We start from the raw sequence: 16,915 nt of genomic DNA, 5'->3' as shown, positions 1-16,915 counted from the left end.
CTGCAACGATACCTCAGTAACACTTGAAAGATTTGAGACTCTCTCTCAAACTCAGATTCTAGATTTGCGAGTAAAAACCAAATCCGGCTCTCCCTTCGATCTGTGCGCCCCTCAGATAATAATCACCCTATCCACCCTTCTTGTGCCCACCGTCATGTCACTATTCACCTGTTCTCTAACCCTAGCCTCTGTTCCTCGAGAATGGAAAGCTGCACACACCACACCCATTTAAAAAAAGTCCAAAGGAGATCCAAAAGAGTCAGCTATCGCCTTATATCTCTCCTTCCTGTGATGGGCAAGGTTCTGGAGTCCTACGTCAACAAACAGCTCTCCTCTTATTTAGAGAGCCATCAACTGCTGGATACCTCGATATAGGGGTTTAGACTCTCCCACAGTACCAAAACTGCCTTATTAGCAGTAGTAGATTCAATTAGATTATCTCTCAACATTGGAACGCCAGCAATGATGGTGCTTCTTGACCTTTCAGCAGCATTTGATACCATCTCACATTCCATCTTAATTCAATGCCTCCACGAGGTAGGTATTCAGGGTACTGACCTTGATTGTCTCAAAGACATTCTCAACAACATGATTCAAATGGTTTCCATTAGCACTTTTCAAACCAAGATTCTTTCTCTGGGCAAGCGGGGGTCCCTCAGGGCTCCTACTGGAGCCCCACGTGTTTTGACATCTATGTAGCACCCCTTGCCTAGCTAGTCAAGTCATGTGGTTTTGACATACTTTTATATGCAAATGATACCCAATTAGTAATCTCCTTTGGACCGAACATTGGAAAAGCAAACAGCGATTCATCGTCTGCATGAGAAAAATCACCACGTGGATGTTCCTGAACTGTTGTCAGTTAAATGGAGACAAAACAGAGATCCTTCTGTTTGGCAAAGCTCAGGTCTACTGGGAGGATGACTGGTGGCCTGCTGAGCCTGGCCTTGTGCAGTCTCCCAGCAAATGCAAAAAGAACAGATGATGGACGTAATGCGGAACAAATCAAACATTCCACCTCCCCCCCCCCGCCCTCCCACCTCCCATTACAGATCTGGGTTAACTCCATCATTTGTTTTTTTTTTGCACACTATACCATTACAGTTTGTACCCAACCATATGCAAATCAGTCTTGACACTGCTCCCCATGGGAACAGTTCAGCCCAAACTGCCAGACCAGGTCCTCCCTGGACCAGAAACAAGTATCCTGGGACCGGTTTCGAGGGTATCAACCCTTAACAACCAGGCTAAGTTGATTCCAGTGGCATAGCCAGCACTGGAACCACGTCTGGAAATACCCTTCCCACCTAGGGCGACAATTGCAAAAAAAAAAATATATTTTTTTTTTTAAAAGATGATGATGGACGGAATGCCGAACAAATCAAACATTCACCCCTAGTCAAAGATCTGGGTTAAATCCATCTTTTTTGCATGCCATGCCATTCTAGATGGATCCAGCAATATGAAAATCAGTCTTGACCCTGATCCTCAAGGAACAGTCCAGCCCAAAATGCCAGGCCAGGTTCTCCCTGGGCCAGAAACAAGTATCCTGGGTCAGGTTTCGGGGTATCACCCCTCATCAGCCACGGTAGCTTGAATCCGGTGGCATAGAGAGCATCGGGCCAAATAGGTGGTGGGCAAAAAAACTATGGATTAAACCCAGATCTGTGACTGGGGGGGTGAAGGTTTGACATTGTTCAGCATTTTGTCCATCATCTGTTATTTTTGCAAATGTCTCCCAGGAAAACAGCTAGAAACATGGGTACCCTTCTGGATGACAACTTAGCAACGAAGCACCAGGTCACATCCACATGTGTCACCCGTTTCGGCTTAATGCCCCTATTTAGGAGAACTTTTCAGTGGCTTCCTCCGAGTTCGAGAAAGGCCTACACTCAGGCATTGATAATCTGTTGCCTTGATTATGGAAGTGCTCCTATCATCAAACAAATCTCGTCTTTCCAAAATGCAGGTTTTTCAAACTACTGCAGCCCGCCTGACTAACAAACTGCTGTCAGGTGCACCATCAGCTCCCTTGCATAGAGCCCTCCACTGGCTCCCCCTTCAGGAAAACAGCACTGTTCAAACTTCTCTGTCTAACTCACAAATCCCTGACAGGCATAGGCCCTAAATGAATTTAAGATTAAAAATCCAACTCTTCTATGTCCTCGCTGCATTCCTACATCAAAATATGACGGCTGGTCCTTTTCTCATCTTGCCCCCTACCGTTGCGATAGGCTACCCTTGTTCATTCATGCATGCACCAACTTTAATGGTTTTTAAAAACATCTTAAAACTTGGTTATTTTGATAAGCCGCTACTCCATTTACCTGTCCTGCCAGCGCAGAGATGCCCTCTGGGCAAGAGTCATTCGCTTTAAACTAAGCATAACATAACATTAAAAAAACAGACAACAACATATAACATAACCTATAACATGACAAATATAATATACACTAAAATTAAGTAAAACCATTCCTCTACATTTGTTAAATCCAACTGTTTGGAGTCAGTCATGTTATCAATCCTTAAAAATATAGACTTTCATTACTTTGTGTGCCAATACAAACAAGGGATTCTATGCAAAGATATTCCCTCCATACCAAATTACCAACTTCAGATTTTAAGAAACCAAACCATGATGCACATATCTACCAGAGTGCTGAGATTTAACAACATGGCCATCAGAAGCCTTGCAGATTGCAACAAAACCGTCTTTTGGTGGGAACTTAAAATCTTCTTCTCCAAAATTGAATTTCAGTTCAGCATTCTAAAAGGAAAAACAAGTTGACATGAAAAAAATACACTAAGAAACTTATCCAGCATCACACTCTAAGCAAAATGTGAACATTTGACGAATATTTATAGGTCTAACTTCTCTTTCAAGGAAGTTAAGGGTCTGGTTTCTTGAAAGACACCGAAATGTGCAATAATACATATTTCACTTCTTCTAGCTAAGTAGAATCTATCAGTAATGCAGGTTTTACTCCTTTAAATGCTAAAAAGATTAATATAAAGCTCTCAGTGTACCTGAGTCAACATCCTTCTTCCTCTACTACATTCATTCTAGTTTCATGTCAGGATATGAAACAAACTGCTTATGCAGCAATATGGACATTCTAGATCCAAGGGAGAAATTGTAGCCAAATCACTGTGCTTGCTCTTAAAAATGGCTTGCTTTAATATATCTACCAATCAGCTAACATCAGGTCATATCTCCTTGGTGAGCAGCAATCTAGCTTCATCTTAGAAAAATAAAATAAAACCGCACTCCATGGTAGCAGCCAAAAGGGTGTAGCTAGCTTTCCAAAGGCACATTCTCTGGTGTGATTTGGACTCTAACTAATTGAGGTGCGTCAAACACTTTTTGTAAGCACTGTACATTAGACATCAGTTCAAGATGTAAATCTCAAAGAACCACTAGCCAATATATATAACTGAATCATCAAGGGTTTCCATGGTTAGACCCACTGCCTCCCAATAACTGCCTATTCTTTGAAATCCTATTACATATAAAACGAAAGAGCTCTGACTGAAGAATTAAATAAACAGTATTGTGTATAGCTTTTATTCAATAGACTGACTTCCTGTTGCCCATACTCATTAGTTTAAGGGAGCATGGAGTCTATTCTGCTAGTTGAAGTTACATGCAAAAATATCTAGCATCACAGATGTTTAAACAAATGAACAATATCATTTACATTAGTTACACTGCCTGCAAAGAGCAGCTGAAGCATTTTTTATGTCATACATAATGTTCATATAGAGTACCTTCAAAACACAAGATGGAAAAAATGCCTGGTTTTTCAAATGTGACGGAATGTCAAACGCTAGACCCAAGTCTTTCCCTGAAAAAAGCATACAAAATAATTTATTTGATCGCGCTCAGGACATATTAGAAAAATGTAATTTAACATTTTCTCACCCTTTCCCTGTTCTATGTTTAGCTCCCCAACGAAGAAGGCATATGCAACTGCACCCAAAGGCTAAACATACTGCACAAACATACTGTACAAAATCAGATGGTAGACAGGCATACATTTGAGATTTATTACCAGCTCAGATGGAACAATGAATAGGTTTGACAATCTTAAACCTAGAATGGCAAGCTGCAACAGCTTTATTCAGGAGTGTTATAGGTTTAGGGTAGCAGAAAACCTTACACAGGCATAACTGAAGGTGGATGGCACTCTGGCAAGATGATTGGCTGGAGAGTAGGCAGGGACAGGAGGGACCTCCAACTGTTTCATAATTAACTTGGCGTCCAGATCCTACTGATACGCCAATTAGCCTGGGAGAGTACCCCAAGCCATCATTAGTACCACTATCTCTAAGGGCTTGATTTGATCTCTATTATCTCTCCAACTACCACATGTGGGTAAGTCTGCGGAACACAGAGACATTGGTGGCAGCCATGCTAATAAAACTGCATTGTCCATTTACTGACCCCCCCTTCTATTCTTGTATTTGAAGAGATCAGGCTTGTGAGTTGCTCCGTGATTTGGTCAATAGGTTTCAACTTTCGCGGATTCACAAATACAACCACATAGCAAAACAGCTAAGGAAATGAGTTCACCAATGTACACTGTTCTTCCCAATCTCTCAGCAACATTATCCTGAACCTTGGCTTTGCAGAATCTGGTGCAGGAAAAAGCCATTAGTTAAAAACTACATTCAAAAGTGAATTTTCATGTACAATGCAACAACAGTGGGGAATCAAGGTGTGGAGGGTGGATGCATTTTAGGTGTTAAGGTTTCTGTAATAAGATTACAAGATTGGGTATGTGCTTCTCAATTAAGGCTCTGAAATAAATTGGTTTGAGAAGCATAAAGAGGGGTTTTGATTGATTGCAACCATTCACTCTGCAAATCTTTGAGCTTATTTAATAATCATCATCTTCTAGACATTATAGACCCCTGATTGTTTTACTAAGAACATTCTTTTGTCAGTATTAAAATGTTAGGTGATACTTGAAAGAAAATCATAATCTGAAATAATATTCTCCTTTGGTGCCGGGTGGCCTTTGAAAAATGGATGTGTTACAACAGAACTACAAGGATAATGTTTCCACATATTAAACAAAAGGGAACATCTGAAGAACAGTACATCCTAAAGGAAAGTAACCAATAAATACAGTACTTAGAATGACATAAAATAATAAATCTAAAGAACTGAACAGAACGTAAGGGCAATTTGCTCCTAAACCTTGATACTTGCTTGAGCGACTCCAACCAGAGTGAGCCCTGCCTGCACATGCAAAGGGTAGGGAACACATAAGAGAGGGGTGAGTTGAGGCAGAATACAAGACACAATTGTCGAAGTCTGTATGAGTGTTGCGCTTTTCTATGTGCTGTAAAGGACTGCGTTTTAAGTAAAGTTTTATCAAAGTAAAGAACTAGGTTGCACCTTGAGTTACTGGGCTACATCATTACCAAAGGGTCATTTGCTGAAGGGGTTGTAGGTGGCCAAGTTTGCAGATCCATAGTGTAGGAAGTTGGCTCTGTATGCACTATTTCAAAGTAAGGAATAGTATGCACAGAGTCCAAGGGTTCCCCTTAGAGGTAAGATAGTGGCAAAAAGAGATAATACTAATGCTCTATTTTGTGGTAGTGTGGTCGAGCAGTAGGCTTATCCAAGGAGTAGTGTTAAGCATTTGTTGTACATACACACAGGCAATAAATGAGGAACACACACTCAGAGACAAATCCAGCCAATAGGTTTTGTTATAGAAAAATATATTTTCTTAGTTTATTTTAAGAACCACAGGTTCAAATTCTACATGTAATATCTCATTTGAACGGTATTGCAGGTAAGTACTCTAGGAACTTTGAATCATTACATTAGCATGTATACTTTTTACATAAAACACAATAAGCGGTTTTAAAAGTGGACACAGTGCAATTTTCACAGTTCCTGGGGGAGGTAAGTTTTTGTTAGTTTTGTCAGGTAAGTAAATCACTTACAAGTCTCAGGTTTGGGTCCAAGGTAGCCCACCGTTGGGGGTTCAGAGCAACCCCAAAGTTACCACACCAGCAGCTCAGGGCCGGTCAGGTGCAGAGGTCAAAGAGGTGCCCAAAACACATAGGCTTCAATGGAGAGAAGGGGGTGCCCCGGTTCCGGTCTGCCAGCAGGTAAGTACCCGCGTCTTCGGAGGGCAGACCAGGGGGGTTTTGTAGGGCACCGGGGGGGGACACAAGTCCACACAAAAAGTACACCCTCAGCGGCACTGGGGCGGCCGGGTGCAGTGTACAACAAGCGTCGGGTTTTCAATGGAAATCAATGAGAGATCAAGGGATCTCTTCAGCGTTGCAGGCAGGCAAGGGGGGGCTCCTCGGGGTAGCCACCACCTGGGCAAGGGAGAGGGCTTCCTGGGGGGTCACTCCTGCACAGGAGTTCCGTTCCTTTAGGTGCTGGGGGCTGCGGGTGCAGGGTCTTTTCCAGCCGTCGGGAAATGGAGTTCAGGCAGTCGCGGTCAGGGGGAGCCTCGGGATTCCCTCTGCAGGCGTCGCTGTGGGGGCTCAGGGGGGACAACTTTGGTTACTCACGGAATCGGAGTCGCCGGAGTGTCCTCCCTGAGGTGTTGGTTCTCCACCAGTCGAGTCGGGGTCGCCGGGTGCAGTGTTGCAAGTCTCACGCTTCTGGCGGGGAGTTGCAGGGGTCTTTAAGTCTGCTCCTTGAAACAAAGTTGCAGTTCTTTTGGAGCAGTGCCGCTGTCCTCTGGAGTTTCTTGGTCTCTTGGAAGCAGGGCAGTCCTCTGAGGATTCAGAGGTCGCTGGTCCTGGAGAAAGCGTCGCTGGAGCAGGGTTCTTTAGAAGGCAGGAGACAGGCCGGTAGGACTGGGGCCAAAGCAGTTGGTGTCTTCTTTCTTCTTCTGCAGGGGTTTTCAGCTCAGCAGTCTTCTTCTTCGGTAAGTTGCAGGAATCTAAATTCTTAGGTTCAGGGGAGCCCTTAAATACTAAATTTAAGGGCGTGTTTAGGTCTGGGGGGTTAGTAGCCAATGGCTACTAGCCCTGAGGGTGAGTACACCCTCTTTGTGCCTCCTCCCAAGGGGAGGGGGGTCACATCCCTAATCCTATTGGGGGAATCCTCCATCTGCAAGATGGAGGATTTCTAAAAGTTGGAGTCACTTCAGCTCAGGACACCTTAGGGGCTGTCCTGACTGGCCAGTGACTCCTCCTTGTTTTTCTCATTATTTTCTCCGGCCTTGCCGCCAAAAGTGGGGGCCGGGCCGGAGGGGGCGGGCAACTCCACTAGCTGGAGTGTCCTGCGGTGCTGGCACAAAGGGGTGAGCCTTTGAGGCTCACCGCCAGGTGTGACAGCTCCTGCCTGGGGGAGGTGTTAGCATCTCCACCCAGTGCAGGCTTTGCTACTGGCCTCAGAGTGACAAAGGCACTCTCCCCATGGGGCCAGCAACATGTCTCTAGTGTGGCAGGCTGCTGGAACCAGTCAGCCTACACAGATAGTTGGTTAAGGTTTCAGGGGGCACCTCTAAGGTGCCCTCTGGGGTGTATTTTACAATAAAATGTACACTGGCATCAGTGTGCATTTATTGTGCTGAGAAGTTTGATACCAAACTTCCCAGTTTTCAGTGTAGCCATTATGGTGCTGTGGAGTTCGTGTAAAACAGACTCCCAGACCATATACTCTTATGGCTACCCTGCACTTACAATGTCTAAGGTATTGCTTAGACACTGTAGGGGCACAGTGCTCATGCACTGGTGCCCTCACCTATGGTATAGTGCACCCTGCCTTAGGGCTGTAAGGCCTGCTAGAGGGGTGACTTATCTATACCTGCATAGGCAGTGAGAGGCTGGCATGGCACCCTGAGGGGAGTGCCATGTCGACTTACTCGTTTTGTTCTCACCAGCACACACAAGCTGGCAAGCAGGGTGTCTGTGCTGAGTGAGGGGTCTCCAGGGTGGCATAAGATATGCTGCAGCCCTTAGAGACCTTCCTTGGCATCAGGGCCCTTGGTACCAGGGGTACCATATACAAGGGACTTATCTGGATGCCAGGGTGTGCCAATTGTGGATACAAAAGTACAGGTTAGGGAAAGAACACTGGTGCTGGGGCCTGGTTAGCAGGCCTCAGCACACTTTCAATTCAAAACATAGCATCAGCAAAGGCAAAAAGTCAGGGGGTAACCATGCCAAGGAGGCATTTCCTTACAACTGACATCAAATGTTAAACTGAAAATGTAAATAGGACATAGCTATCCACCAAAACATCTACTGCAATTTAACAAATATTTAATTAATCTTCGGACAGAGGACCAGGACTGGATCTAGGGTGCAGCAGGCAGTACAGTATGGTCACCAAGCTACCAAAAGTTGAAAAAAGTTACATGTACCAACACAGGAGGCAAGAGAGGGACAGGCAGCAGGGTAATTACAAAATAAACAATAGGATGTTCTCCACAGACGTCTGGGACACAGCTAAATGTAAGCATCACTCAAGAGAAGATAAAAGTGGCTGAACTGATAAGAATGTTAACAATGTAGTCAGGGTAGATTCTACATACAAAAACTATATACGGTGCCTAGATGTTGGTGTTTAAAACATTGAAACAATTTTGCTGCCTAAAATATACCCATTATGAGTTCAACATTCCTTTTAAAACAATAACAATCATTAACGGATATTGTCAAATCAGAGTCTGGACATACCATTTTTTGAAAACTTGATGCTGCTTTTTTCAATATCCAGATAGCATCCAACAGTATCATGCATAGTGAATTCCTGTGAAGATAAAACAGAAGTATTTTACTAAATCAAATGACACAGTAACAATCGGTTAGCAAAAGGAAACAGTTTGGAAAGACCACGTACGTAATCTGAAGCAAATACTAATGCTTCAGATAGCAATGGAAAATTAACTACTGGCCTGTTTAGGACTTCTCTGCCTATTCAAAGATCATGGTAGAAGAGTTTAACATGGATACCAGGGTTCTCAGCAGACATAAAATTGCCCACCCGAGAGTGGCATCCGCACCTGCTTGCAGCTACTCAAGTTCTTGGCGTAAATTCTGGCTTGTAACTTCAGAATAGGACATCAAGCTGTTTAAATTATTTTTCAGCAACCTGAGAAAATGCTACTAAATAGAGTAACTTGAAAATGAGGACGCCCGCCAACTACTGGTCCACTGTAAATATGCTAAATAATGCAGAAAATCATTCCTTTACATTGACAGCATCATAACTTTCCATATACCCATAAAGGTAAAATAACAAATTTAACATGAAGCAGAAAAGCCATTCCATCTCAATAACCCTCCCCAAAAGCTTTGAAAAACTAAGTCCCTATGAGTGTCAGTAACTCTTTCTTCCCGCTACTACCGTGAGATCACAAGTTGATCCCCCTTAAAGTCATATTGACTGGGGAATAACATGCAAAAATGGGTGTTACAACACCCATTTTCGCATGTAAACATGTAATCTCAATCATATTTAGTTTGATTCTACCAGGTGAATGTGTGTCCGAAATTCTAAGCAACATCCCTTGTAACTGAGTTTTGCACGTTATCAGCCGAAATGGAACTGATGGCCAATTAATTGACCAGACCTTATATTTACAATTTTTTCCCAACTAAAAGGGAAAACAACTTACCTCCCCATAACTGTCAAATTGTTTGTTGTGAGACTTTTTTCCAGTTCCACCAAAGCCAAATCCAAATTTGTCAGTTCCTAAATGAAATGTTTATTAGTCTCTATTCATATAAATATTCAGAAACACCAGATATAAATGAATGGACACACAATGACACTTAAATAGAGAAAAACAGAGCAACATAATCAACTTGCCACTAAGGGGAGAGAGGATTTTGAGGGAAGCTGAATCCAAAGGCTGATTGATCTAAAGAACTAAATTGAAAATAACAATATACACATATTTTTTACTGATTTATAGACATATGTTTTGCCTTTTTTCCTGGTTTTCAAATGGAGGGAGACCAAGCATGAGCAGTAGGGACCAACCTAAGCAACCCCTTCCCAACAACACAATCTGTTACAGAACATGGGAACACTGCCATTTCTATTTATCTTATTGCGTCTTGCCTACCAGATAGCACTGCCCACTACTTACAATTGGCTGGATATTTTGTCACACTCACTTACCTGCTGTAAATTCGCTAGCTTACGTGGGTTTTCATTCCTCTTGCTGTGTTACAGGGCAAAGCCTCCTTTCTTGTACCCTTCCACTGTTTACTTTTCAAGCACTACTTTTTTTCTTTTTTGTTAAACTCCTTGAGAGTAGGTGTTTTCCAGCTGTCTTCCTCCTGTACCGGTCTTCCCCCATGCTGAGCTCTGTGCTGCTCTCGCACACTTCTCCCCCAAACCCTTTTGTGGTGTGCTCAGCCTCATGTGCTTCTCCCCGTGTTGCTTGTTTAGCCAGTGTGTTTCTCTACCGCACCTTCATGCTGCGCTATCTTGCTCATGTGCTTCTCTTCTCCCCAGAGCGCTACAAGTTGTTCTCTCTCTGTATTGTGTACTTCTACCCCTCCGTGATCCTTCTCCCTCACCTGTGCCATGTGTGTTATTTCTGTTCCCCTCAGTCCTGTACTTTGCTACCCTCACTGTTGGTTCCGCCCCACCAGCCTCTGTATTGCTTCCCCACCTGCCATTTTGTACTTAAGTATACAACAAAAATTATACAAAGAAAATGTGATGGATGGAATGCTTTAATTAATCACAGAAACTGGTAAATACTCTGCCCACGTTCTAGTCAGTCATTATTTTGCACACCATGCAACCTTAGTTTGGACCCAGCCATATGCAAATCAGTTGACTCTGCTCAAACAGGAACAGTCAAGCTAGGAAATCCATAAAATACCCTTTATGGTATTTGGACTGGGTTGTCCAATTTGAGACTGGCATAGCTGGAGGGAGAAAAGTGGAGAGATCTGTTGGGATATGCATCTTTATTATCATAACATTTCTGAGTGCCTATGTGAGATGTATAGAAGGGGTCAGATTGTATAGCTATTTGGGACCTGCAGCAAATGCAGGAACCAAATTGGCTCTAAAACTGTTCAGTGTGTGACAGATCTCTTAAGTTATTCCACACCTGTTTATTTGGTGATGTTTGGCTGTATAGTGCTGGTGATTGACAACCCTCATAGAAGATATGTGAATTTAATAGGTATAAGTTACAATTTGTTGCTGACTGCTGCATATTATGGTTTTAGTATTACTGTGGGCCATAACTCTTGCATATGGGATTAAATAATTATATACTGCCACTGCAAACTGTAGGTCAGCCCTTTTGAGGTTGAGCGTGTAGGCGCTTTGACCTGTTGTAAGTAATGTGGGCTTTTAACCACACCCATCTCACACCCATCACTTTCATTCGTTCCTGGGCTTGCCTTTCAAAAATCACTTGATGTCACAGGTAAATGCTTTACGTTTGTCCCGCCTTGAGGATGTTTGTCACGCCTTGCAGACTGCCCCCGTTAGATGGATTATTGCACGACTGCCGATATACTTCAGCGTGGGCAAACTATTTTTTTCTTTTGTCTTTCCACTTCATGCTGAATTGGAGCACTGGTCACATTGTTCAAAGTTACCTAATCAAACTCATTTCTTGTGGCTGCCCCCCTCAAAACACTTAAAATTGGTAAATGCTTTATGTAAAACAGAAATCCTCAAAGCGAAAGCGTCTCTCCCACACAGAGGGGGAGGCGATACTACAATATTCACTCCATTCAGGGAAACCCACCCAATAATGCTTTGCAAGGCATTACTTTTACAAAACATTTTTGCTCATAACTCAGGCATTGTGGTCCCTTGACAATGGGACCCCCTTATAAACGCTCTGTCTACATCATCTCTGGGTCCCCAGAGTCTAGCGGGGACCCCAAAATAATAACCCCTCTAGCCACTCACTGCTTTTTTACTCTTTCTCATGGCTAGAACTTTTGTTTCACAACTGGGAGACGTTTTGTTTTAAAGGCTTTGCTTGTAATATCATTGCGGTAGACCTGCTAGCCCTAAAAAAAACCTCTAAGGGATTACGTATATGGTTACACTGCCCACACAGTACAGACAAATGAACATTGTAATGTTATATACCTGCAGAACCAAATGCCTGTCTGCTGTGATATGGTGTATTGGGTAAAACAGACCTTGCTAAAGATGCAAAATACATATGAAAAGAAGGTTTGGAATTGTTTATCAGAAGATAATGTATACATTTGAAACTGCCAATAAAAACAAGATTAAATAAAGTATATGGTTACACTGCATTACTTTCTCCCGTTTTATTTCATGGGGTTATGCCCTCTAATATGGTTACATGACCATGTTTCTTACACATGATATGTGTTATGGTGTCCTCTAGGGGCTGTTTTGAGCATTACAGTCTATTGGCAAAAGTTTATTTCTGATAAAAGTTTATATGATAATTGTATATGTTTTAATAATCTCTCCTTATTATAATTATGGCCATGATTCAGGCCAACATAACATCCTTATTACACTATGACTGTTTGAGCACTCTTAATATTTTTGGTTGACCCTTCTAGTTTATTTCTCCTCTGTGGCTGTTTTGTGGCTGGCTGTGGGGAATTGTGTTAGTCAGTCAGCAGCTCTGATCGTGGGGTGGTGAAAGTGGTATTCTATTGGAATTAGAATGGCAGAAACAAATTATAATGCTAAATAGCAACATTTTAATTTTTTGCTGCAGATAGAGAAAGAAGGTAAATGGAAGTACTTTAGGTATATGCAGGGCAACTGGAATTATATGGCAGGAAAAGGTGAAATTATGAGGCAGGGTTGACCAATATATGTGGCAAGAAAATTCCAATTATGAATTTACAATGCCAATAGCTCTAACTCAAGCAAATGTGAGACCTATTGCATTTCAAATGCTTGATTTTGCTTACCTGCATAATGAAAGCAGTTTGCCGGTCTAGCTTTTTATAATTCGTGGGTGGTAAGCAGAGGATTGCACTTGAAGGTGCCACTGTTTTCTGGGCTGTTGCCTGGATGGTGGAGGGACAGTATCTTGGAAATATTGAAGTTGTCAACTGTCTTCGGATGAGTACCTGGTCCTGGGTACTTCTAATACTGCCTGGTAGAGAGTTCCAGAGCTAAGCTTCTTTTACTGAGAAAGCAGTGCCTCTTACGGATTCCGTATGGTAAGGTGGTATGGTTGATAAGTGGTGCAAGCCTCTAGCAAACCTCTTTGGTTTGGTTTGTATTGCTTGAATTTAACTTGTAGGTATACGGGTCTTTGGAGGCTCTGAGAATATTGCAGAATGCCTTGCACATTGCCTTTCTAGGAACAGAGTAGCCAGTGGAGTAATTGCAGGACTGGAGTCATGCATTCTCTTAGGTGAAGATTAAGAAGAAGCCTTGCGGTTGTATTATGCGCATAATGGATGCAGGTGCATCAAGGTAGAGGCTATTGGCAGTCAAGCGTGGTGATTACCAGCATGAGGATAGTTTATAGTTTATGTTGGTATGCAAGGTATGACAGGATGCAACACAGTGTTTTCATTGTGTAGAAGGCACTCTTTGCGACGTTGTTAGCATGCAGTACCAAGGACAGGCCTGAATCCATGTTTACTCCTAGGTCTCCTGATGTTGCCGAAATTGACTACATTTTTTGTCAGCCATATGGCGGTAGACTGGTAGTTTTGCCATAGTTCGCATGTCATAATCTGTCTTTGCTTTATTGAGCTTAAAATGGGTTTTCCTCACCCATATGTTTATGGCACAAAGGCAGTCATAAGGTTTTGAGCTGTAGACATCTTCATGGCTATTTTTATTTTATTTTTTATGATTGGGTGTCATCTGCATTGTTCTAACATGTGGGGTTGTATGATTTAATCAAATTTGGTAAGATTAGGTTGACAAATAACAGAGGGGGTATTAATTATTACTGAGGATTACACTAAACTTTGTCTGTGAGATAAGCAGTTCATTTTAAAGCATTTTCATGGATTCCGATATGGCTGAACCATGTGGTGGCAGACAGTGTCAAAAGCAGCTGATAAATCCAGAGGTTTGGTTCAATGGGAGTTTTACAACATCCCAGATGGATGACAGTGCCTCTACCTGGCTTGCTACTAAGCCATAATGTTCGGTTAAGGTAGAGAGCTAAGCAAACATTGCTTTCACAAAACTTTTTTTCCTAAGAATGTGCACGTCATATTAAAGTAGTGGAGGTACAAGCTGTGTTGCGTGTGGGAGTGTGAGAGAGAATATATATATATATATATATATAGCACATGCATGGTAGCAGGATTATGTTTTGTGCAAGTCTAACTACTGGGGCCAGTAGGATCTATTTTAGATGCCAGAGGTTTATCATGACACAAAAAAGATGGAGGATGAGGACAGCGGAAGTGAACTGCCTGCTTTTCTGTGACTGGAGGGTGGAAACCCAAACGACAAAGTGCGGAGGAAGGAAACAGGGCTACTTTTAGAAATCCCATGAGGTCCTTGTTAGTCTGGCTGATTAGTTCATCCTGAGCACTGCCATTTGGTAAATGGCAGGTTGAGCATTGGGACTGAAATATCTAGTGTTCAAGGTAAGGAATTTTCTGGCAGGTTCTGACGTTTTGCCCACCTCTGATTAATGCTTCACGTAGGATAACAGCTAGGTGCAAAGAGCACACACTTCATTGTGCCCCTGTTTTGGATAATGCTGTTTGCAGCCTGCTCTCATTCTACCTGAAGTGAGAACCATCACTTTGGACAAAGGCTGTCTCTCGATACAAGCCCCAAAATGACATCTGAAAGAAAACCATCCCAAGCTGGTTTTGAAGCGTGAGAGTGTGGATCCATATCCCCATGTGGATAATGTACACAAAAGTTCCAGTTCCACATTTTTCTTGATTGAACAAGGAAGGGAGTGCTCCACAGAGTACTCAAAGAGCTACTGTGCAACCAGGGTTGGTGTCTGCCTCATACCTAGTCTGTAATAGGTGAGGGGATATCACCTGAAGTCTGAACTTTCTGCTGGAAGAGCTGTGAAGTTGGCAGCTGAGAGGGAGGGAGTGTGTCAGGCCCTGCAGGAGGAGAGACTGCTCAGGAAGTGAAGCCCAGTTCCCAGTGTGAGGAACATCCACAGAATGCGGTCTTTCCCCAGAGCGTGAAGCCGGGAGTGACAGTATAATGAAGGGATTCCCCTGGTGGCTCTGAGCTGTTTTCTTGTAAGCTGCATTAAAGACTGTAACTGAAAACAACTAGCGCAACTTGGTACATTACTGCAGGCCCAGACATTTGCCTCGCCGCTGAGCTATTAGACCTAATCAGCAATGTGGCCACAACTGTCAGAGGACATCAATATCAGGATATCAGCCAAGAGGCCACAACTGCCTCCCCAAGATGCTGATATAGTCAAAGGGGCTGCAACTGCCAAGACGGGGTGTTGCAGCACAACCCAGCCAACTGATTACCTTTGCAACTATTGTCCCTGAGCGAGGCTGCCAGCGCAGTCTATAGCTAAGAATAGCTGCCAAAACAAGGGCAGGAGAAACTCCACTTCTGCAGACCTACCAAAACTGCTAAAGAAGCCAGCAGGTAAAAACAAAGGGCCTCACCCTTAGTAGGAACTAGGGACTGATTTAGATGAGTGACTGTTTGCCAAAAAAGGGTTTTTAACTTGCATGTAGCCCTGTTGTGTCATTACATTATTTTCTAGCTAGATAAAGAGAAGCACTCTTTTGTATCTGTTGGATGACTGCTGAGGCCTGAGCCTTTACCACCCACCACCCCCCTAAAACAACAAACTACCTAAGAAATCTGCGACTGTTCACTATCCCGAGTATTGCACTGGCACAGCTTGCAAAGGAATAGTGGAACGTACCCCAGGACACCAGTGGCAAATTGTCTCAACTACAAAAGTTGGGACCTAGTAGCCCCAAATATGACTTGTGGCACCCCAAACGTTAACCTATGAACAAACATATGAAAAAATGTATACACTATGGGGATTTAATGAACAAACTGGACAAAATATTTACACATAAAAACATTTTATAAATTAAAATCTTATTTATGACAAAAATAATAATTAGCATTGTATGCTGTGGTGAACTTTTTTTTTATCGTTTTCTCTGTGTCAGGGAGAGTGCAGTATTTGCAGGAATAGTATTTGTCCATTTACATCTTTAACAGAGGCGAAAGAAAAAGCAGTAGATTTGAAGATTTTGTCTTCATTTTTCTGCAATTAGAATCGACTTGAAAATTTAAGAGTCGCAAGTCATATCCTTGATATTTGAAATACATAAGGGCACATTTTTAGCCACACTTTGCAAGTTTTTTTATGCATTTTAACATTTGCAAGTTGGTTGCACCTTATCAGACAAATGGAAAATTACCAGCCCAAAGGACCAACCATGAACTGAGTTCCAGACTGCCTCATCATTTTACTTGATTTTATTGGAAAATACTCACCTAGGTCCAAAGAAGCCTGCATGGATGACCATCCAACTCTGCACAATCCCTGATCATGGCAAGATACCTCATAGTAGTATTTTCCTACAGAAGCAATGAAGAATAGCCGAGATGTTATACACAACAATAAATTAATGCATAGTTTTTCAAAACAATGAAACAATCTCTTTATGTGTACTTTCTGGAACGAGCTACACCTTGAGAAAGTAATGCAGGAACAGCCATACACAACTACAGCATTAGATTCCCATAAAGGAGGTAGAAAAGACTAGCTATGAATCTGGAAAGGACACCCTCAATGGTGAACAACTTCTACAAATGAAAACAGGGCTCATCTAGGACGGGTTCCTTCACAAGTACACAAACTAGGAGAGATCACCAAGCAGAATTTGGCCAAATGGAAAAAACATTTATTTTGAACACCAGAGATTGATCTAATATGATTTTTCAAGAGCACGTTCCCAAACTGCAGATACGCAAATTGCAAGGGAATTTTGTGCATTTGCTTTGACA

At 42.5% G+C, this 16,915-nt stretch overlaps 1 protein-coding gene across 1 annotated transcript in view; it reads right to left on the bottom strand.

Moving 5' to 3' along the window:
* DDX1 (DEAD-box helicase 1) overlaps positions 1–16,915 on the bottom strand; it is a 192,941-nt gene that overhangs the window by 89,316 nt on the left and 86,710 nt on the right. Inside the window, exons 8-12 of the mRNA XM_069235963.1 lie at positions 16,403–16,486; positions 9,606–9,682; positions 8,665–8,737; positions 3,769–3,845; positions 2,653–2,767 (exon numbers count right to left, since the gene is read on the bottom strand). Of these exons, the coding sequence (XP_069092064.1) occupies positions 2,653–2,767; positions 3,769–3,845; positions 8,665–8,737; positions 9,606–9,682; positions 16,403–16,486 (426 nt within the window). The remainder of the gene's footprint in view (positions 1–2,652; positions 2,768–3,768; positions 3,846–8,664; positions 8,738–9,605; positions 9,683–16,402; positions 16,487–16,915) is intronic.

This window comes from Pleurodeles waltl, chromosome 5 (assembly GCF_031143425.1).
Source record: "Pleurodeles waltl isolate 20211129_DDA chromosome 5, aPleWal1.hap1.20221129, whole genome shotgun sequence".
Taxonomy (NCBI): domain Eukaryota; kingdom Metazoa; phylum Chordata; class Amphibia; order Caudata; family Salamandridae; genus Pleurodeles; species Pleurodeles waltl.
Note: the sequence above shows the minus strand (reverse complement) of the source record. Positions and strands in the feature narration are given on the sequence as shown.